At 39.7% G+C, this 23,310-nt stretch overlaps 1 protein-coding gene and 1 long non-coding RNA gene across 6 annotated transcripts; one reads left to right on the top strand and one right to left on the bottom strand.

The window, feature by feature from the left end:
• The first annotated feature begins 120 nt into the window (after positions 1-120).
• HEATR3 (HEAT repeat containing 3) lies at positions 121-22,885 on the top strand. Of its 5 annotated transcripts, none has more exons than XM_056500550.1 (16): positions 130-286; positions 1,641-1,813; positions 2,331-2,418; positions 3,367-3,479; positions 5,176-5,285; positions 6,045-6,185; positions 6,941-7,224; positions 7,494-7,584; positions 10,615-10,772; positions 11,790-11,872; positions 12,129-12,265; positions 14,735-14,823; positions 15,594-15,737; positions 15,838-16,014; positions 16,899-17,037; positions 21,721-21,800. In XM_056500550.1, the coding sequence occupies exons 1-15, from the start codon at positions 167-169 to the stop codon at positions 17,016-17,018; spliced, it is 2,028 nt and encodes a 675-aa protein (XP_056356525.1). In that variant the 5' UTR covers positions 130-166; the 3' UTR covers positions 17,019-17,037; positions 21,721-21,800. The 5 variants fall into 5 exon arrangements, with proteins under 5 accessions (XP_056356526.1, XP_056356525.1, XP_056356524.1 ...); XM_056500549.1 differs by lacking the exon at positions 21,721-21,800 and adding an exon at positions 18,820-21,255; XM_056500548.1 differs by lacking the exon at positions 21,721-21,800 and having other exon boundaries at positions 16,899-21,255.
• On the bottom strand, positions 22,164-23,176 carry LOC130257737 (uncharacterized). The gene is made up of 2 exons (XR_008841375.1): positions 22,618-23,176; positions 22,164-22,583 (listed from the first exon to the last, which is right to left on the bottom strand). It is a non-coding gene; the product is annotated as an uncharacterized LOC130257737 (long non-coding RNA).
• Between the last annotated feature and the right edge of the window lie 134 nt (positions 23,177-23,310).

The raw sequence follows: 23,310 nt of genomic DNA, 5'->3' as shown, positions 1-23,310 counted from the left end.
TTAGAGGAAATCGTTTCTGTCGCTGGTGTTTGAGCGCAGCGCGGTGTCCGCTCGGTGCGGATGCTGCGGGGCCGGGCGCGGTGTGCGGCAGGGCGGGGTGTGCGAGCGGGGCGGGCGCGGCGCCTGCGCGGGGCCGCACACGTGGGCGCGCCGGCGCCGAGCAGCCATGGGCAAGAGCCGGGCGCGGCGGTTCCGCAGGGCGCCCCGAGCCCCCGCCGGGCCCGCGCCGCAGCGCGACGGCGAGCGCGGCCCCGAGGAGGAGGCGGCGGCGGAGCTGCTGGAGAAGGTGCGGCCGGGGCCGGGGCGGGCGGCGGGCGCGGGCGGGCTCGGCGCTAACCCGCGCCGGGCCGGGGCAGCGGCGGGGGCTGCGGGCCGGGCGTGGGGGGCGAGGCCTCCGCTTCCCCCGCGGCGGTGCCGGGCGCGGGCCCGGGCGCGGTCCCGCCCCCCGGGAAGGAGCCGAGCGGCCGCGCGGGGCCGCTGCTCCCTGCTGCCGCTCCCCCGGCGTCACGGCCGCGCGGCCCGGCGGGGCGGCACCGGCACCGGCCCCGCCCGCGCTCCCGAGCTGCTGCGGCGGGGCGGGAGCGCCGCGCCCTCGGCCCTGCGGAGCTCGCCTTCGGCCTCCCGGCTGGAGACTGCTACAGGTGGCCAGAGCCAAGAGTCCGAGAGCCGCACGTAATGATCGACTGATAGAAAATGCTGAAAAAGACTCAGTTTGGCCACTTGTATGCAATAGTCCTGGCTTAAGTATTGCAGATGAAAACTGATGTAAATCTACTTCTGCAGGTGTGACTTTAGAATCAGGAGCAAAAATCCATTTTCCTTTAAGTAATTAAATCCCCTTTGTTCACTTTACCTAAGTTAATTCATTTAGCCGATCACTGATTGATTATTCTTCTGGACTAACCTCCAAAAGGAAGAGAGAGGGAAAGAGAGAGTAAATAAAGGCACAGGTGAGGATGAGCTGGGGCACCTTTTTCAATGGAGGTAGGATCTGATGTGACCACTGTTCTGTTCTGCTCTTCAGCAGATGCTTATCTGCCAAGCTCTCAACAGACTCTGTGGCCTGCCAGGATATGCACTTCTACTATGTTATTATTTTTGCAGTTTGCAATTTTTGTATCTCACCTAAAACTCTATTACAGCTCAAGTCAACATTGTCTTGGGGAATGTAGGGAACACTTGTTTCTTTCTAATATGGAGATGCTTTTAATTTACAGGCTGTAATTTTTTTCGTTTTTTTTTTCCTGTTTTTTCAGTTTTTCTTTATGGTGTCTTATGTCTGTTGTACTCCATTGATGATATTTTTCCCCTCCACTTCGGTTTTGTTTTTTTTTTTTTTTTTAATACATGGTAATTGAGGTCTCACCAGTGCCAGCTAGTGTCAAATCTGTGTCTATGATAGTCTGTGACTATGGCTGTCTTGTCAAATATCCAGAATAGCACTTTTTTTCTAGACATAAAGTTAACACATGTAACCCAGATGAGGATTTATAAGCTTTCATGGAACTTAAAAGCTCCTACATCCATGTGGCTCCTGGAATAAGATAGGAGCCACAGTACTGGCCCTGATCAATCTTTTCACTCAATAAAACCTTCCAGCTCCCTTTTCCCTCACTGTGATGTGCCCTGTGTCTCTGCAGCTGCAGCATCCAAGTGCTGAGGTGAGGGAGTATGCCTGTGCCAGTATTTCCAAGCTGTTGCAGCAGAAGCACGTCATCCCAGCCTTCGTGCAGAGGGACGTGGTGCGCTGCTTGGGGCCCCTGCTGATGGATCACAGCTTGGCTGTGCGGGAAACCGCTGCAGGCGCTCTCCGGTAAGCACTTGGTACTGCTCAGGGAGAGTCAGGGCATCCTGGCACGGGAGGCAACTCTGGGGTTCTGCTGGGGACAGCTGTGAACGTGAGAGCAGCCTCTCTTGCTTTAATTCTGGTCTGAGGAGCTGTGCCTGCATCAGCTGAGGTCTGTGAGAGAGGGGCTTTTCTTGCTCTGTGAGACTTTAATGTCAGGATCTGGCTTTATGCTAGAAATGTATGGCTTTATAGAGAGAACTTTAGTGCAGTTTGTATGGCATTTTGTGTTATGATGTTTTTGTACAGGTAATATTTCTAATTACGCTTGATGAATAAATGACAATCATATTTTTTTTCCTAACACCGGAGTTGTTTTCTCATGTTAGTGAGGTAGAAGACTAAAGCTACTGTTTAAGCAAATTGAATTTAAAACAAAAAGTACCATAACCTTTAGAGACTAATATCAAAGGGATGGGGGTTTTTGAAACATTGTTGGAAAGTTTTGTGTCTCATCCAAAGCATTAATTTTTTTTTCTACCAGAAATCTGAGTGCTTGTGGAGGATTTGATGTCTGTGATGACATGGTGACAAACGACATCATGACACCCCTGGTTGCACTTCTGAAAGAGGTGTGTTTATTTTTATTTTAAACCTGACCTAGGCATTGAATTGTCCCATATACAAAAACAGTTCTATTTTTTATGGCTATTATTACAATAAGATGCTTGAAAGATATTTTAAAAGAATATTTCCATAGGTTTAGTGATACAAAAGTTATTCCAGAGATTTCTAGCCACTACGTTCTGGCTTCTGGCCAGCTAACTTGTGTCCACGGTGAGGTTTGCTGCCTAGGATGATTTTTGAGTGAAAGGTCTAGTGATTTTGGGTCTGTAATGTCAGTTAAGACAAGTTTGTTTTGTCACTGAGAATCCAGGTACTTCATTTATATTGCAGCATTATTCTAGTGAGGTTTTTTTGGTGAGCAATTTTGTCTAAATGTATGTTTGGATATACAACTGGGTAGTTACTATAGAATAACCTGTACTGAATTTGTGTTCTTTGTTTGGTCCAGGTGTGTTGCACTGCAGTTTGGAAATTGCATTGATTTCTCTTACCTGCTGTCTTTTTATGAGCAACCTTGAGCAATACCATCATTTTCTGTATGTTTCTTCCCCATTTTAAAATATGAATAATAGCATTACTATAAAGCACAGTAAGGTATTAGCTGAGTTAATCTTTGTGATTAGAAACAACTGTTGACAGCTGCATATACAGTATTAGCCAGAAACAGCACTTCAGGTTCTAAAATTCTCAATTTTTTTTTTTTTTTTTTTTTTTTTTTTTCATTAGAAAATTCCTTTAAAGACTAGCTGCAAAGCAAGTACTGTAAGAGTCTTTCAACAAGAAAAAAGTTATCAATGGTTCAAGTTTTCATAAAGAAAGGAAGCTAGTCAGGTGTTCTGGTAATAAGCACTTCATGAGAGGATCTCTCCACTCAATGCTGACAATACTTTAAAGTTTTACTTCTCTTTGTGGCATGATTGTTTCCCAATCCTAGTTCTTTTGTTTGGTTGTAGTGCAGCACTGGACTGGATGCTAACCAGCTCTCTCCAAAGAAATGCAGAGGGACGAACAAAAATTATATTGAAGATATAGCCAATGAAGCTATTAATTTGCTGTGGAATATATGGTAAGTACTGTGTAAGTACTTACATTTTAGCTAAATTAAATTGTTCCTGAAAAAGAGTGTGGTCATTGAGGCAGAAAAGAAATTACTGTCCTGGCATGGGAATATATGCATTCATTTGCTGATTCTGATTGTATTGCTCCTACATGTACCTTGCTTTAATAATGATGAGCCCTCATCTCATCTGAAATAAAAGTTTATCTTCTAGTATAGATCACTTTTTTTTTAAGTGAAGGATTCTAAAAGTGCACAAAGTTGGTCATTAGATTTAGAATAGTAAGAAATTATTTTTCTACTGGTTCTTCATCCTGAATTCTGATCCTGTTTTCTGAACATAGTCTGTTGTACAGTTTGTCAATCCATATCACGATACAAGAAACAGAGAAATTGAAATTCTGATCAGTGCTCTAGGAGTATGAAGAGTTTTTATACCACTTCCTCCCTCTGCAGGTCATCCCAAAGATTAATCTTAACTCTTTGGGGCAACTATCCCTTAGTTACTGAGACACTGGTTAAAATTTGTTATGTGAGAAAATAATGTAAATTGTTCTATTAGTAGTTTGCATTTGAAATACCAGTGAAGGAAGACAAATGGCAACAGTATTAATACAGAAATGACTATAAACATTGAAATGATACAAATCTGTTCCAAAAGTTCTCCTTGAACTTTGTGTTGTTTCTCTTAATTTTATCTCACATTGTAGACTTTGCATACAGGATTTTGTTTAGTGCTGTGCAGTGCCTCAGTGGACCTGCCTGCATGCCTGTCTGTGTGATATGGCTGCTGGCTTGAGGCCTTATTTCTGAATGCGGATATTCATTTTTTAGGAATTGGAATCTAGAACAATTGGATGAACTCCTTGTTCAGCATCTTGCACAGAATACATGACCCTTTGTAACTCTGACTCAGCAATGTTGTGCGTTCATTTTTTTTTTTTTCTTTTTAGTCAGTGCTTGAGAACAGGAAGTATAATCATTAAGTGTGATGCAAATCACTTCTGTATTTTGAACTTTGTGGCAACGAGTGCTCATTTCATTACTAAGTTTTATCCTGGTAACATTAGGGCTGGCATTGATGCTGAGACAATGTTTTCAAAATTAAATTTTTGAAGACCCTTGTAGCTAGTTATCTCCTGTGCTTTTTTTAGTTTGAATTAGTCTTGTATCAATATATCAGTTTAAAAGGGAGAGTAGCTGTGAGATCCCGAAGAAACACAAATCCCACTGTTAGATAATGAAAGTAAATGTATTTCTGAATGGTAAGAGCAGTCATTTTGTGGAGTGAGTGAGTACTGATGTGAAAGGCAGCAGCCTGCTCTTCTGGCAGTGGGTTTGTGGGTGAAGTCTCCTGTGGCTGTGGGAAGCTCTGGGCTGGCTTGCAGCCCGCAACTCTGAGCTGCCTTCCACACTCCAGCAGGAGCCTGTGGTTAGGCTCCCAAATAAACTCAAAAACTGTGTGAGAAAGCAACTGGCACAAGCCAGCTTTCCTCAAAAGTGTCCAGGATTTTGCAGCTTCTCTTTCAGCAATATAGAGTTGATCATAACCTCGATAATGAAGGATAGGTCTTTGACTAGTGCATAATTCTTAGGTATCTTGTAAAAACGTGAGTAATAAAAAGTATGGGGTGCTTAAGATGTTGCTAGAGTTCTTTTTTTTTTTTCCTGGAAAAATGTTTGACTGATCTTTCCCATACATTAGTGAATGCAACAATACTGCCCTATATATATTCAATAAAGAAGGATGTCTGGAGCCTGTGTTACATTACATGAAGAACTTTGCCACGAATGTGGATCTGGCTATTTCAGTAGGTAAGTGGTAAAAAGAGGAGATAAGGGTTTAAAGATACTTTTTTTTTTTTTTTTTTTTTTTTTTTAACTCCATAAATGTAACACTGATAATACATTCATTGCATAATGGACCCGCTTTAGCATTGCTTAACTTTGCACTGAGTGTAAGACTTTAAATTCATTTATGAACAGCACATAATAAAGAAGTTGACATCTGTTGTGCTTGTTTTCAGTCCAAAAGTGAATGGCTTGTTGATGGTTACCCGGGAAGAAAAATGTTGTGGGGAGAGGGCTTTAGAGGAAGGCTGTGTTACACTTTTTGTTTTTGTGTTCTGGTAATGGAGGGTATAATTTGTTGAGCAGAGGAGATAGTCCTTCTAAAAAAAACCCAAGCAATTCCAGTCACTTTCAGTCTGGTTTTATCAGTATTACTGTTATTTTAGTTTCATAATGGTCATACAGCATGTTTTTATGTTGTCCATTGTCAGTATATGATGGATAAATTTAATTTTGAGTAGCTGAAACTAATATGACCAATTCCATGGCTGATGTGGTATTGTCCTCACCTGGTTTACGTATGGGTTTGCCACAGAATGTCTTTTAATGCAAAACACAGCTTGTGAAGGACAGTGTCAGACCATTACAACATGATGCTGCATGAATTTTTTTTCCTGTGTCAGCATTTCATTACTCCAGCTTTCAGGAAGATAATGCTTTCTCATTAGCAGAGCAAAAGCTACTACTGGTTTGTTGATTGTTTGCTCTTGTTGTTTGCTGCAGCAAACTGCTTGCAGGCAGTGACAGAAGATAATCCAGATCTTCTCTCTTCATTTAATGCTTCTGCACAGCAAATACTGGAAACAGTGATGTTGTGTCCAGAGAGCACCATGAAGCACATCCTTCTGAGAACACTGATAGCAGGTACAGTGCTCAGGGGGTTCATTGCTTTGAAATGGGGAGTGTGACAGGTGAAGGTGTCTGGAAAGGACAGAAGGCTTAGTCTTCTCTGCTGTAGTCTGGACGTTTGGTTGTCAAGGCCTGTACAGATGTTTTGTGAGATTCTATCTGCCTTTTGGAACTACAAGTAGATATTTGCAACTAGTTTTAAAACTAGATAAATGCTTGATTCTGAATTCAGCCCCTGCTCAGTGTGATACCCCACTTTAACTGCTCATTTAGTTTTTAACAGTTGAATTAGTCAGTAATAACTGGTACAGGAGTTGTTTTGATCTTACTAGCTGTAGATTTTTTTAACCTCAGATTGTCTACCTTGAATTGTTCTTGTTACCTCAAATTCTTAACCATGATGATTTTTGATACTGGTGTGTAATAAATTAATTTTGGGACTCCTTAGAAAATGATTCTCGCATGTGGATTTACTGTCTTGGGTACAGAGTAACACCAAGGTTACTCCACATGGATATTCTGTAAATACTTACATGCTGAAATTTACTTGAGCTTAAGATGTGGGCATAGCAGTTATTACAGACGAGCATATGAAATGTTATACAAAAAACACCCCACAAAAATCTGTAGAGAAAAGACTTGAACATTTATAGTGAATATAAGCACAGAGTATTTTAAGTAGTGGAGGCTATGTCCTTGCAAAATGGCCATTACAGAGCTGGGAATCGAGCACTTTAATAATTTGTGTAATTTGGTTACCTTCTGTTTAGGCACTATTTGGAATATAAAGGATACCATTCCACCAGGCAGCCTGGGAAGCACAGTTAATGCGATCCTGAAGATATTTTCAGAATCATTGGCAATAGATGCTGGTGAAACAATTATTCGTATGAATGAAGCTGAAAACAATAGGTTAAAACTTGCTGTGGAAGCAGAAACTGAGGAAAACATGGGTGATACTGCAGAAAACTGTGTTTTGAGTGAAGATGAAAACATGGAAGAAGTACCAAAAGGACAACTCAGAAGAGAAAATGATATTTCAGATTTACTTCCAGTAAGTGTGGCTGACGGACTCTTGGACAGCTTTAGTGCAAGTGGCATTCCTTTTGAATAAAATTTTCTCTGGAACATCCAACAAAAAGGTTGTAGATAGCACTGCTTGGGTTTGTGTTTTGGGTTTGGGTTTTTTTTTTCCAAGTTTGGGTGTAGACTGAGAAGAGAAAATGGCTGGGCTGTATTTTTAACTGACAGCTTGGATACTTTAAATGGCACTTAAATGTTTTTTTCCAAAATCAAATTTGGTTCATGTTTTTAATTTTTTAGTCTGATAAGTGGGAACTGAAAGAAGTGGCAGCTTTACTGACGGCTCAGCAGACTGCTCTGGAAATCATTGTTAATATGTGCTGCAGTGAAGGTTTGTAGGACTCTCATTCATTGCAAGTGTTATGGTGTATTTTGTTTGTGAGTAGGTCACGTTTAGTTTGATATTTGGTCATCTATGTTTTTAAGGGCAAACATCCGTGGGCATATTGTCCCTGATATCCTCATCTGGGGGTAAAATAGGTTGTCGTTTTTATTACTAATTTTATTACTAATTTAAATGCTTGTTCTTCATTTAAGTGACTTATGTTGCTTAAGTTGTTTTTTATTTGTTTGTTTGATTTGGTTTGTTTTGTTGTTGTTGTTTTTTTTTTTTTTTTTTTTTGAGTGATCCTGGATGTGCCAACATTTAAGAACAAATGAAAAAACACTTGCACCAGAGAGATACTTCCAAAAGTGTTACAGCAAAATCTTTGTTCTGTTAGAGTATGGTCTGACTGTTCTTTTGATGTAGGATGTGTATGAATCTGACTGCAGGATGGGGACATCCATTTTTTAAAAGTAGCTTAATCTTGTAGTTTTGTTTGATTTAGTTTTGATACTACAAGTGTTGCAAAATTAGGAGTAGGGAATGCTTTTGCATGCAACTCTGGCAACAATGTAGATCTCAGCTTCCAGAGTTCTGTCGTTATGACCTTGAGGAGGAGGAGGAGAAAGAGAGGCTGTTATTTGGAGAGGAGTAGGATATTCTGTATCTTTTATGAACTGTGAAACTCTGCTTTGATAGCTTTTTTCTAATCTTCAGGAAAACAAATGAGAGATTATAGAATTCTATTTTAAAAAGCCAACAAACAAACAAAACTAATCCCCTAAACCCTCCAAAACCTGAAAACTTTGACTGTTATTGTAGTTTTAGCTTGATGCAGGAGTAATTGTGTAGAAAGTAACTGAGTAAAACTTTCAGGTTCTAATAAAATCCACAGTAATACCCAGTTATTCCCAATGGTGACTTTTTTTTCCTCTTACAGCACAAGAAAATTCTGCACCTAGTGTATGAAGCTCCTTTCATAACTGCATTTCTCATCTAAAGAGCTGTAATTCATAAGCTTTCCCCTTTAATTGGAAAATCTCTTGTGGATGAGCTGCATATTCTGCCATTCACTCAGTGTAATGTAAGATTGATTGTGTTGTATTTCGCTGCAGTACTTTACCCATTCATGGGCAGACAGTCTCTAGAAATTAAGAGGAATCCAGAGGCAGCTGTTCATTTAATTTTCAAATTATTGAGGACTAAAATAGCTTTAGCCATTATGCTGAGTTCATAAAAACACTCAGCTTGCAATAGAACTGAGAGAAATAACCAGGCTGGTGAGGGATGTGTTTTACTGAGCACTGGCCAGTGTTTGGAAGCAGCAGGGTGCTCCCTTTGGATGGCACCTGGGCAAGAAGCCAAGAGACTCCAGCATTGCTGTCCAGTCTGTAGTCTTGGATTACCAGTGCTAGGTAAGATGGGATTACTGCTGGAAATGCCTCTGTGTTTCCCAGAACATTATGAGAAACCTGATCAGAGTTATGGGCCAGTGTTCTAGATCCCAGTTCCTGCTCTGCTGTGGTCCCTTGCTGTCAGCTTATGACAACTGCTGTCTTTGTTATTACTCAATTGCATTTTCAGCTTGTATTGTTATCAATGAGTTTTCAGGGGATATTTTTTGCTTTCTTTCTTTTCCAAAGATGCAAAATGTATTTTTTAGAAGAGGCAAGAGACTGAAAGGGGGATGTCTGCTTTATTTTCATGGTTTTTACTGCAATATTTTGGTAAAGCATGAAAGACAACCATTTTCTCATGCAAAAGCTATTAACACCAGCACCTTATGGCTGTAGAATTAATTGGATATTACCATAAGTTGCCTGTGTGATCAAGCTGCCTCACCTTGATGAGTTACTTTACATCAGATAAACCATAACCATCACCTTCAAATAAATTCTTAAACTTGCACAGTACAAGTGAAATGCTTTCATATGGATCTTTCTTGCTGTATTTTTGTGAATTTACCTTTTGCCACAGAAATGCATGGCTGTTCCTGTAGTTACTACAGGACCTACTCTTATGAGAATCTGTGTTGTCAAACAAGATTACATGGGGGTGAATATGGTAGTTTTTCTGTCACAATACTTAAATGTTCTGACCTATGTACACAGAGCTTGCATGTATTGGAAAGGAGGATCAGTCCAAGTTGTAGACTTAGGACTTGGGTAAACACTAGTTAAAATGTAACCAGATTGAAAGAAATTTCAGCTAAATGAGTGTGAACTCAGTGGATATAGATATATGAGTTTAAATATAAATGAGGATGATATTAGTTTGTGCTTGTCAGCCCGTGTCCCCCTTCAGCTGTGGACAGATTACTCACACAGTAGCCTGTTGGTAATAGGACTTCAACTCCTCTCACCATATCTGCCCTTAAAGATCTGCTAGTAGAATAAGTCATGTAAGTATGGCCTAGTTTAGGTTTAAGATTATAAACCTAGTTTAATTTATGTGAAATGTGTTGCCTGAAATGACTATCAGAGATTATTTGTCTTTCTTTGCTGCCATCATTTTGTTTCAACTGACCTTGCTGTGGAGACAGTAACATCTTCATCCAGCCCAGTTACTACCCAGGCAGAGAGCATCTGCCTATGGCTTCAGTATTGAATTGCCTTAAACTGACTGCAATTAGTGTAGACAAGTTAAGTTAAACTGGTGTATTTGCATGCTTGAATCGGCCTCAGAAAGTGAAGTGGTACAATCCAAGTTAAAATATCAGTAAATTTTTATGAACTGTTTCTTCTATACCTTTTTTTGATATTTTTAACCACACATTGTTAATAGTAGAGATTAACATGCCCACGTATGAAGAACGTCTCTCATAAAAATATTTGTGCCTCAGTGAGTATAAAATATTTTTAAATAAAATATTTAGAACTGTGGCTTAATGGTGCTTGGTTTGTGAGGAGTTTGTTAAAGCCCAAGAGCTTAAAGATTCCTAAACCAAGAAGTTTGGAGGAGCCAATTTCAGTTGGGAAGTAGGATACCTCTTGCATGAGGGCTGTTAAACTTACATTTACCTTGTCTTGCTCTCAGATCCCTCTGATGACGAGTGGGAAGAACTCTCCAGCAGTGATGAGAGTGACTTGTTCATGGAAAACTCGTACAACGAGGGGAGTGGGCTGCTGCTGTCACCCCTGTGCCTCTCTGATGAGGTTAACTCAGCATTTCTGAACAACCTCATTCCAAAGAAGGTATTGTCTTCTGTATTATTTCCTACTCATGCTTTCCCTTGTTCCTACTTTGTATCCCAGGTTAGGCAAACAAATTATCTCAATCCACCTGAAGGGAGCATTTTTTAAAATGAGTTTGACCTCACATTTTTGGCCTAGAGGTGGTGCATCATTGCATGACCTAAATAGTTTCCTCCTGTAAGTGAGAATAGAGGGGTCATGTGTTTCAGAAATCTGGTAGGGATTTTTAATTTTGTTTTGTGTTTTTCCCAAAATACAAAGGTTGTTATTCCTTGATTTGGATATGAAAAAAGACTACCCTCGAGGAGGAAGGAAACTTGGCTGATGCATGACAGCCAGATTTCTGTATTAGCTAAATGAGGTGGAAGTAACATTAATGAATGGCAACAGTCAGCACTGAAAAAGTGCAAGTTCCTCTCTCCCTGTCTTATACAAAGTGTCTGAAATAGTTTTTGGCACTGACAGGAAATTAGATGTTTTTGTTTCAGAGTTGTTTTGCTCATTTTTATTTGGGGTTGTAAAGGTGAAGTTTATATTTGAATCAGTTACTGTGCCAGTTCAGCAGCACTGTAGAATTCTGAGCTAAGACATCAAGGTGCAAGGTGAAAACTTTGAAGGCTTTTTATATTTAATAGCCAGAGTTTCATGGCAAGACCTTCCAGACTTGCAGCTATCTGAAAATTCTATAACAGAATCTGTAAGAAGAAAGAGCTAAATAAGAAAGAATAGCAGAAAAGTAGGAAATCTCCTGTTGTTAGTACAGTTGAACACTTAAAATACACTATGCTAAACCCAGTGTATAACTGCACCATTTAAATGATTGAGGAGAATTCTGGCAGTTTTAGCAGGCGAGGTATTTGCTATCTGGAAAACTTTGAAATATGTAGTTTGAAGTATGTGTTTGACATTAAACTAACATTTCAGTCTCTCTCTGAACAGACTATAACAAAAAAAAAGAAAAGCAAAAAGAAAGGAAAAAAGGGCTTTATTGCTAAACCTTCTTTTTCTCCTTCTCAGATTCTTGAAAAAACTGCTTTTCCGAACACTGTTGCTCTAGACATCTGTATGCACAATCCGTCTTGGAAACCATTAATTAAAAAGTAGGCATTTCATTGTCTCTCTTACTATTTTCCATGTATATTCAGTTGTTTTAGAACTCTTAGAAGGATTGTCCATCATTGGGCTGCTCTTAAGATCTGGAAACTGGCAATCTGATATATGATTTTGAATAAAGAGATAGAAATGTTTTTGTGAACTGCATACTGGATTACATCCTTACTAAATTCAAGATTCCCCTTTATATTACGACAGATGTTTTCAGAAATACCTGCTTAGTGTGTTTTTTGGTTTTTTCAGACTGAATGCAGTGCAGTGTAGAGCTTTAACGTGTCTTCAGAGCATTTTGTTGGTGTCAGATGTGGATTGTCTTGGGGGAGCTTCAGCACTTCAGTCCCTTGCACAGCATCTCTCACAGCTGATCTTTTCTAAAACAGGTAAGATGTTCTTTAAAGGGGACTTGTTGACTGCTTTTGCTGATCATCTAGATATAAGATGTTGAGATGTTTATCCAAACTGCACCTTGAGCAAGTCTGCTCATAGTGCAAGAATCTGCTTCATGTTTGGGTCTATGCAGAAAGTCTCTTAGTGGATTAACACTGCCTTGTTGGAAGACCAGAACTGTTTGCTTGATTGTATTTGTAGTAATAAGTTTTTCAGCAATCAGACAAGCATGAAGAAGATGGAACATTTTCTTTTTAAATGTACTAGCTAGTGTAAGGAGATATGAAAACAAAACATATAGTTTCACATAGGTTTTTTTCCTAGTAATCTTACCAAATTATAGCAAAAGTGGTTGGTGCAAAAATCTCAAGAGTGTCTGTGCTTATTACAGTAGGAAAGAGAGCAGCCACCTTGTCCCCAGGATGTGCTTTGTGCTTATGATGGCTTAGCTTTATTGGAATTATGTTTGTAGTAAGAAAGTGTACAAAGTTGTTATGACTAAATGTTAAAGCTGCTCAGCTTCCTGTTCTGGTTGTGGTTCAATTTCAACAAAGAAGGTAATAAATTTAATTCTTCTAAAAATACTATTTTAGAATATATATTAAGTCTGTGTTTAGACATTGGAATGGGCTGCCTAGGGAGGCTGTGGAGTCACCATCCCTGGAGATGTTTGGGACAGACTGGATGTGGCACTCAGTGCCAGGATCTGGTTGACACGGTGGTGAATAGTGACAGGTTGAACTGATCTCAGAGGTCCTTCCCAGCCTCACAGATTCTGTGATACATCCTGGTAAACACTGGAATATCTTCACTGTAGTTACTCCAAGGTGCATTATTTCATAGACATACTGTGAAGGTTTCCCCATACATCTGCTAGTACAGTGTTATTTGATCATCTGTATAGCAGGTAGCATTTCCAGCTGCTTTCTGTGATCCTATGCATGAGAGCAGCATAGTTTCCACAATCCTGTTGGATCATTAATGCTGTGATCTCTCTGTTACTGACATGAGATAAGCTGAACTAAGGCTGGAAAAAAAAAAATAAAGAAGGTTTAAGAAATCTCTACCTGTTTCCAAACTGAAGATATGGGTCCCTGACAGGCTGTTTCCTTCAGATTATTCTAATAATCTTTGTTTTAAGGTAAGTGGTGATGGGTTTTCAAAAAATAAAATATATTCTTAGAGCCTGGATAAGCTGCCAATTCTCCAAACTGTCAGAAAGCATTTTCCCTAAGACAGTTCTGTTGAAGTATGGCATATGTGTGGCTTTGTCATTTCTCATCTTTTAGAAGCTCAAGAAACTCAGTTTCCTTCCCTTCCTTCAAGTGTCTCCATTTGTAGCCACAGGTGTAGCTTACTTAGTGCTCTGCTGTATAAAATGACACTGCATTAGTGCTTGAAAATGCATCTGCCTGCAAAACACACTTTTTTCTCAATGTCTTTAAAGACGTGTGATCAGTCTATGGGAACATTACTGAGAGTGCGATGTGTGGAAAATTAAAATGCAGAAATTAAAATACCCATGAAAACATATGCAAGGAAATTCACATAAAATATGTCTCATGCTTGAAGAGAGAACTTCCAAGATTTTGGGTCTACATGTAATGCTTTGTAATAGAAAGTTGTCAGATGAAGCTGGAGAAGCTGCTATCTGAAGACAGCTAAGGATGCTAAAATTAATTTAATGGCACAGGCCCATTTTTTAATGTTTAAATGCTGTGTAATGAAAACTGCCAGATGGAGCTGATAACATACCAACATGTGGTTAGAAGGAATTCTGTGGTTTACAGGGTAAAAAAGAGGAATAGAGATCTGATTGTTTACATGAAAAGGGAGGAGATGCACATAAATCAAGAAGTTCTGCATCTGGAGTGGTTCAGAAAATAAACACATTAGAGAAAAATGAAAAGCCTCAAGAAATGCAGAACATAGATTGAAGGTGATGGCTGCTACCAAAGAGTTTGTAGTTAAACAAGAATAATGCAGAGCTTGAGTCATACATTCCTGAAATGTTATTAAACCACCAGAAAACATGTTCTTTATATGAATTGGAAAGAACCCCAGTGTTCGGGTGTCTGAAAAGCTTGCTTAAGGAGGCAGAAAAAAGGAGGTAAAGTATGCAGTCAGATTCTGTAGTTTTCTCAGTTCCTGTATTATGCCCTCCATGTGATACCAGTCCTCAGCTGCTGTTCTGGTGACAGTGGCTGGCACTGTCTGTTGGGTCACACAAGTGTCTCAACCAGGGATGTGCCTGAAAAGGAGTCCCAGCTGCATTCTAACCTCCAGATGCAGTCAACACTGAATTCAAACAAATCACTGTGGTTACAACCTACAAAGACCAGTCTCTGAAAATCTAGCTTTTCCTGTTGTAGTACCTGGAGGAACAATTAAGGGATTAAGGAATTTGTATTTCTTTGCTTTGTGTGTCCCTCATATTACTGTTTAACTTCTGGCTCTGACAGAACTCCCTACAGACACAGAATTCCTGGAAGCTGTAACCAGTGCTTTGAGGGCTCTCCTACAAACAATGGCATCAAAGAACATCTCCCAGGTAAAAGCTTTCAAACTCAAATGCTCTGGTAGGTTCAAATTCCTGTGAGATTGGGCTGGAAAGTTTCTGAAACAAAACAATATAAATTTAGTTCAAAATTTCAGCAACTGTGAGTACTGGAAGAACAGATTCAATAGGATTAACTGTTTTTCATGGACCTTACAGGAGTGTTTTTTTTAATATATCACCTCATCAACATGTAAACAGATGAATGGTATTTCGAAGCCAGAATAGAATAAGCCACAGGTATCTTTTAAAGATAGTTATAATGACAAATATTTAGAAAACTAGCACCTAGAAATGTGGATTCTTTATTTCCTGATGTCACCTAGTTGAAGCTGGTTGGATATGAATTAGTGAGTTGAATACAGGAATGGATCATAATGATTTGTTATACAAGACACAATATTAGATAGTCTGCTAGTCCTTTTTGGCATTAAACTGAAAACTGAGCTTCTATACTGTAATTTGTAATGAATTGGAAGCAGCTATTGACCTAGATAAATTTGTGAAAAATCTCAACTTTTCCTTCAACTTCCTGTCAGCCTTGGTTATGTTCTGTAAGAGACAAGTTGAAAGGGAATTTTAATTTCTTGGTAATTGCATTTTCAGAATTCATATAGTTTTTGAAACTTAGGACTCTGTTTCTCTGTGAAGAATTTGCCTATGTTCTGTAAAAGTATGGTGTCTAAATGCCGTATTTCAAAATTTTCATGAAAATGTAACTGTATATGTCTTCCTTCTTCCCCTCCTTTCCTCTTGCTGACCAGTGTATGACTCCTGAGCAGCTATTGGCTTTGTGTGAGGCTGGTATTCAAAGCAGCAATGCCAGTGTTAGAGTGAATGTGGTGAGCATCCTTGGAATTTCTGGCAGTGTCCTGGCAAAAGGACAAGATACAGCTGAAACACTGAAGGTGAAAAAGCAAGCTTTGCATTACAAGCTTAAAAGCATTTTGATGTTTCTTTCAATTTTCTTTAGCATTGCTGAAAAAAAAATCGTCTTTCTTATTACAGATGATTGGAAAATTTCTTCTTGAGGTTGCTATGAAGGAATCTTCTCTTGTGGTAGCAGGGGAAGCCTTGGATGCACTTTTTGATGTATTTGCAGATGGTAAAGAAGCAGAAAAGGCAGCCTTACAGATCAAGTTGCTTCCAACACTGAAGGAGTTTCAGCCAGTGTTCAGAATGAGGGTAGGCATCAAGGGCAGCCAACTCAGGGTTTCAGTACACAATGTGGGTTAAAGGTTGAATTTTGGGCTCCTAGAAGAGGTGATTAGTTTATAAGATGACAGAAAAAAAGTGTTTGATTTTCTGATGCACCACTTTAAAGGAAAGCAAATACACTTACCTTAAAAGTACATGGAAGTGTCAAGGTAACAGTGCAGCACCTGCATTGCAACATCTGCATTACACCATCAGTATTACTAATGTCCAAATCACTGTATTGTTCTGAGACAGTTGTACAAAAAATCCTACAGATGTCTCTGGAGGTGAGAGAAAAGTTCTTTCTAAAGTTATATTGACATCTTTGGTTTTTAACTTTTAGTTGCTGTTGGATGTTTTTGTTCCATTCTTGTTTAATTAAACAGTTTATGTATCCTTTATTTTCAACAATAGCAAGGCTGATATTCTAAACTGTAGTTTTAGGTACATCCTAAAGTTAAACAGAGAATGACCTCATACATGTTGTTTCTTTGGTCAGATGCAGCCTGAGGCGTGACTTCCATAGTCTGAAGGCTCAGCTCTGTTCACACAAAGTACATACCTGATGGTGCTTCAGTTGTTAGGTTGAATGTACAAGGTTTTCCATATAAAAAGCCACAGAAAAGAAGTGTATGTCTCAGATTTTTGGGTGAAATGATGTGCCATTAGTCTAGTTTTAGGCAGCAGTGTATTACAGTAAATTGGCTTGCAGAAATAAGCTGCACATGTGCACATGGGAATGCCTTGGAGTTCTCACAAGACATGGGTAACATTTCTTGATAGAACACCTATATGCAGAATTACAGTAAACTTGAGGTGATCTAACAGGAGAAACTTCTCCATTTGTAAATCACATTCTTTTGGTTTTACAGATGCGAAAAGAAGGCAAAGGACAATATAGTACAGATCAACTGTGTGTTCTTGACAATGTGAAGATGAATTTGAGAAGATTCATTGCATATCAGGAGACACTAGGGAAAACCCCAACTTGACACATTGAGGAACTTTAAGGTTTTCATTACTAAGAAACGTTTACAAAAAATATAACTGTTTTGAAGTTCCCAACTTTACTGAGCAGAGCAGTTTTGCTTTGATGTTAATGCAACATTTTATGACATTCAGTATTTTTATACTTTTGGGTTGATGCAATATGAAAGACATATGAGCATCAAAAACCCCATAGCATACCCTAAGATTGCTGGAGTGATAAGAAGGTGCTCTTTAGGTCCTGAAATCTGTACATAGCACCACTGTCATTGCTGGATATCTTCACGTACCTTGGCAGAAAACTACACTTGCGTAAAAAAGTAATTCCAAAAATATTCTTTGTCGTGTGATGGATTGGGGGGAAAAAAAGAAAAAAGTAAAATCTCAAGATCTATTTCAGGGAATGGAGCAGTGGGAGAATGTTCATATTTGCTGTTTGCTCTTACCTGTTCCTAGAATTGCACAGGCACTTATGGCAGACTTCCCAAAAGGAATGTGTGACAAATGTGTAGATTTATCATTTATGATAAATTCAGTATGATAGCTTTTTGCTGTGAAAATCCATTTAAGCAGACTCTACACTGAGACACATCTCCCTGTCTTTATTTTGATTAGTATTTCTGAAAATTAAGTCTCCTGTTTTACAGTCTTCCTTGTAATTCTGCGTCAGGATGAACTTGAATTCAGGGAAGTAGTAAACCTAGCAGAAAGTATTTTTTATACTGAGGTATTACCTGAAGTAAATTTATATTTGCTTAAAACACCTTTTGCAAATATTTGTGATGGAGATTTTTAAGCTGTAAAAAACAGAAAATATTTTTTAAAAATATCGTTCCATGTGAATTGTGTGATATATTCCATATATCAAAACTCTGGTTTTGTTTCTATCAGTGAGGTCCTCTCACTTTTTCAAGAAGAAACCCCACTAAACATGGAAACATTTTGTTGTGCTGGTTTTTGAAATGGGAGGTTTTTTCCTCCTCTCTCAGTGTGCTGCCTTAGCTCTAGCATCCAGTTTTTTGCAGAATTTTTCCCATGTTAGAAGCATGGAATTTAAAAATACCAAATTTGCTCTGTTTGTTAGATTTCATTCTCGAAGATTGGAAAGTAGACTTGAGAACTAACTGGTAACTTGCAAATGACTGACTTTCTAAAATCCTGACAAGGCATTTTGTCAAATGCAAGAGGATGAGAAAGAGGAGTTTAAGCAGCTGTACTGCCTGGAACTGCTATTACTTTACTGGAGTCAGATGAAATGTGTGATGTGATGCCTGCTAGTCAAAGGAGTAGTGAGAGGTTGGGACTGGGGGGGCTCAAGGGCCTTTGAGGCTGGACTAGAGAAAACCAGGAGAAGTTGAGCATGGAGTAGATGAGAGGTTATCCAGGGATTTGGCAGGGCAGGCAGAGAAGAGATCTGGAATGTAACAGCTGAGGAAAGGTGGATTATGGCATAATACCCTACAGTGTGTGGATTTTAATCCTGGTGTTAGTTATACTTGCTGTACACTGACCACACTATACTGTTAGCCTGATGAAGGGTATTAATATTTGTTTGGAGCACTTAAAGGACTTCCACATGGAAAGTCCTGTTCTCATTTTCTGGGTGCTACCTTGAATTTCAGGATATTCTAGATTGGAAGGGATCTCTGAAGTTCTCAGTCTAGTCCTCTGATCAAAGCAGGGTTGACTTAGGTTGTACTAGGCCTTGAACATCTCCCAGAATGGAAATTCTGGACAGCCTTTTCTGGGGCTTGACTGTTCTCACTGGAAACACGTTTCTTTCCCTTTTCCCCTTGTGCCTTGTAGGACTTCTCCTGCTGCAAAATGTGCCTCTTGTCCTCTGACTGCACACCATGAAGAAGAGCCTGGCTCCATCTCCTAACCCCCACTTGGCAGCTGAAAACAGTAATTGTATTTCCCTCTTCTCTAGACCAAATAAACCCAGCTCCCTCAGCTGTTCTTTGTATGCCCTCTCACCCTCCAACCATCTTAGTGGCCTTCTTGACCTGCTCTACTGTGTCTTGTACTGAGGGCCCAAAACTGAGCACACTTCTCCAGATGTGATCTCCTAGGTGCTGAATAGAGAGAAGTAATTGGTTTTCTTGTCCTGCTGCCCATGCTCCTGCCAGTGCAGCCTGTTATTTGTTAGCTGTTGTCACTGCTGACTTCAACTTACTGTCCACCAGGACCCTTTGGTCCTTCTCTCCAAAGCTGTCCTGTGCTCATTCATCAGGAGCACTGTCACAAATGTAGGACTTGGCATTTTAAAAGTGTAGTAGCCAGAATCTGTTTCCTGGAGACTGTTAAAAAACCAAAGTATGTTATTTTTTGGTTTGGGTTTTTCTTTTAGGTTGATAATGACAAGAAACATTTCATCTACAAATACAAATCTCAAAGTTACAGGTAAATATACAAAGGATAGGGCACCCATGGAAACATGGTTTCCTTAATATAATCAGGCCCTGGTTTTTTTCCTTCAAGTGAAAGAAACCCAGACTGACATTTAAATCTTAAACTATTCTGGCAATAGTAATGCATAGATTATTTTTTTTTGCTATACAGTGATCAGCTGAATGTCTTGAAAAAATATTTTTATAATGAGATTGGTGCATAGTACAAACCGTATCACTTAAAGAAGAATAGTAATGCATCTATGGAAGACAAGGCAAGTTATGAGTGATTTAAAGAAGTGTCAAATCAGGGACTAAAACCAGATGAGATACACTGGCACAAAAGAGCTAAGCTACAAGATTGGGGCTAAAAGTTGTTCTGACACAACTAAGGAAAATTAAGGCAGCAGCAGAAGTGATGATGATGTGCAAATTAAATGTTTTGGGGACTCTTTGAACACTGGTTTATTTAATAGGTCTAGGGTAAGCTTCAGACAAAGACCAGGATCCTTTACAGCCTACAAAGGGAAAGACAGATCCTGATACTTTGAGAGTGGCAGAAATTGGACTGATGTAGACAGTGTGTAGCATAAGTAAATAGATACTAAATAGATGTAAGTGATCTTCATCAGTTAATCTCATCATACAGATAAGACTGGTATCAAAACATATATCTGAATTGGGTAGCTTGTTCTGGTCCCTAAGGCATCATCTGTCTGCTTCAGTTGAAAACCACAGTCCTTTGAAAGTATGGATTGCTGCTCTGCTTGTGTCCCTGTCTGACGCTGAGCACAACAGACTGGCTCTGAGCTGAGCTGTAATACCAAAATAGCTGCTGAATTTACCTTGCTCTGTGGTATCAAGTAGAGTGTGAAGAAGGCTGTGGCTCCCTTGCCTTGTTCAGGAGCAGCAAGACCACTGGTATTTTCTGCTGCCTTGGTTTCTGTAGCCTGCAAAATGTTGAATTCTCGGCTGTAGAAACAAGAAATTATCACTTGTGTGGTTTTATTCTTCCTCTTTATGAAAAGAAACAAGTGGCAAGATTTAAATGTGCATTTGTTTATACATCTTGCCTTGACATTCACAAGCAGATGGCTGCATACCACAGTCGAGTCAACAGTTTAACTTTTTGGGGGTTATGGTGTGTGTTGAAGGTAATTTTTTGCACAGTATGGGCTGTTACTTTTTTCAAGATTGTCTTCTTCGAGGAACAAGAATAACTTCAACCAGTACCACTTGGCTTAGTTTGATGTTTGTATTTTGAGAGACAAATACAAAAAAGAATGAGAGCAGTAAAATTACAAAACGAGAACTGTGTTGGAGAACACATGAATTTAAAATTAGTTTGTAGTTTAAGTATTATAAATGAAATTCATATCTTGTGAAATATCAACATAAAACAACCAAAAATGCCCATAAACTCAAGTTCTGTTTTCTTTGTGAGAGATTTTCAATAAAAACATTCCCAAGGACTGGATAGAAATGTCTAGCCTTACATTTACTGTTGCAAATTCCAATTCAAGCAATGGTGGTGGTAATTGAAAATAATGTAATTGTTCCTTTCTGGCACAAGTGACTTTAGCAAACAATCTATATATAGTTTGTTCTGGACAAGCTGTTAAGATATATAACTTTAAGATAATTGGCAAAATCTGAGGTCTCTGACAGACAATAGATTAAGGAACATGAAGTTTTTCCACCAGGGCTGACACATGGTGAGCCTTTGTGTTTGAAGAAGCTTGTACTTGAGTAGTGGGGTTATTTTTGGTCTAATTTTCAATAATTTAAAACTGTTAATTTTTGTACCTTCTGAGAAAAAAATGGAGACATAAGTAAATTCACTTAAAATTCATTTTGTTTCTGTATCAGTTTTGTAAGCTTCTTGTCTCTGTGAGGGGCATTTTGTCAAACATACAGATGTAAATCAGTGACCACATAAACTGTAGTTTGAGGCTTGAACACACAAGGATATAGCAAGATGCTTTTTGCTTTTGAATCTGGGTGTCAGGAACTCCTTGCACTACTGTTACATTATGGGTTTAAATCACACTACTTGGGAACTGAATTAAGATCCCCCTGTAATAACCTATATGCTGTTGGAGTGATTGTGGCTGCTGCGTGTTCTCAGCACAATGAGGGTCCTGATGCAGCCCTGGCATTGTGAAGTGCTGACATAAATCCCTGCACCATCCTGAAAGATGTGTTGGGCTTCCAGTAAAGCTTCTGGTTTTGTGTTCCTGCTGTGATAAAAATCCCATTGAGAATTGTTTTCTTTCTCCTCTGATGTGATTTTTTTTAAATTTTTTTAACTTTTAAGGAATATTGCATTAGCTTCTTCCCTCCTCTCTGTCCCTTCAAATGGAGAATGAAAAGCACTTCTAGAACTTCATGGAAGAATGGCTGATTCAGCTAGTAAATGCATGATGTTTCCAAAGAACCTCTCCTGGGAAGTTCCCTTTTTAGTAAATAAAAGAGTTAAAATTTTTGCAGTGATCAAAAAAATCCAATTTGACCATATGAAAATGTGGTTTTTGTTTTTTATGTCCCCCATGGTATACTTGCTAGTCTAAAGCATTTGTGTTACTACATCACCTGCATCCTAGCTATATTTGCTTGGGACTATGGTTGCTACTGAGGGATCCTGTAAATTAATAAACGTCAGTCCTATAATAAAACTTGTTGGCATTTATGTGCTATGAGTGTAGACTAATGGATTTTTGCAGAATTAACTTTACTAAAAAAGAAAAGGCAACAAGTCAGTTGTTTTTCCTGTTAGGGAAATCTTTTATTTGACTTACACCTTTTCTTTGTTGCATTTTAAAAAGTTTATTAATTGAAACGTTATTTGAAATTTTGATATACAGGGAACATAATTTAGACTTTTCTTGTTACCTTTTCCTGCTATGCTTATAATCCTCAGAATAACTGAAGAATGTGGGGTTTGAAAAATAGGGTTATTCATAGTGGCTATTCTCCAATTCCAGGATGTGTTCAAGTCCCACCAGTTTCCATTTGGCTTTCAGTAGTGGTTTTAGGTACACGTCCTAATTTTCAAAGGAGTTAAATTTCAAAAATTTCAAAGCAACCCACAGATTTCACCTTCTTGATTTGGTTCTGTTTCTCTTGGGCAATGCACATCAGACATGCTGTGACATAACAGAGAAGGGCGGAGGGCAGTGTCTTCTGCTCTGGGATGGTGGGGAGAAGCCAGAACTTCAGCCTTTGGTTGTCACCAGAAAATGGTGCTAAGTCTTCTTTGCAAAATATTCACTTCACGGAATGCTTGAAATTGGAATGTGACTTTTTAATTCTAAACCCTCCACCTCCAGCTTCCTAAAGAGAAATCATCTCCCATGCAATTCTGAAAGTGGGGGAAGCACCAGGCCCTTCCTGCAAAATGCTGGAAACTTTGTAGCTGATATTAAAGATGTTTTAAGGCTGTCGTATGAAAACGCTAAAAATAAAACCGAGTCTGACAAGAACCGGTACTACTCAGTGTTGCTGTTTGGGGTTTTGTGCGTGATGTATTTTTCCACCTACAAAAAAGGCTGCACCTAGGTGCCTTTGCCCCTCCTTTGGTGCGGAATGAAAGGCAGCAGGACCCTGCACTACCCTTAGGCGTCCTCAATAGAGTTTTAGGGGGCAGCGGCAGCTGTCGGTGTGCGGACAGGCCGCTGGCCCGGGTCTGCCCCCCGCTCTCCGTGTGCCCGAGCCGCAGCCCGGAGCGAGCGCTCGGCCCTGGGAGCGCGGCTGCTGCCCCGTAGGGCGCGGGGCCGCTGCGCGCTGGCAGCGGCTGTGCCGGGCCGGGAGCGGCCGGGCTGGCCCAGGGGCAGCGCGGGGGAGCGGCCGGGGCGGCCCGGGGGCAGCGCGGGGAGCCGGGCCAGGAGCGGCCGGGCCGGGGCAGCGC

Source organism: Oenanthe melanoleuca, chromosome 11 (assembly GCF_029582105.1).
Source record: "Oenanthe melanoleuca isolate GR-GAL-2019-014 chromosome 11, OMel1.0, whole genome shotgun sequence".
In the NCBI taxonomy this organism is placed as follows: Eukaryota; Metazoa; Chordata; class Aves; order Passeriformes; family Muscicapidae; genus Oenanthe; species Oenanthe melanoleuca.
The sequence above is the reverse complement of the archived record's forward strand: the minus strand, read 5'-3'. Positions and strand labels throughout refer to the sequence as shown.

Bases quoted from the DNA above. Each gene is read 5' to 3' on its own strand.
- HEATR3 (XM_056500550.1), top strand. From the start codon at position 167: ATGGGCAAGAGCCGGGCGCGGCGGTTCCGCAGGGCGCCCCGAGCCCCC. The intron at 11,873-12,128 runs GTAGGCATTTCA...TGGTTTTTTCAG, and splicing joins TGGAAACCATTAATTAAAAA to ACTGAATGCAGTGCAGTGTA. The intron at 12,266-14,734 runs GTAAGATGTTCT...TGGCTCTGACAG, and splicing joins GCTGATCTTTTCTAAAACAG to AACTCCCTACAGACACAGAA.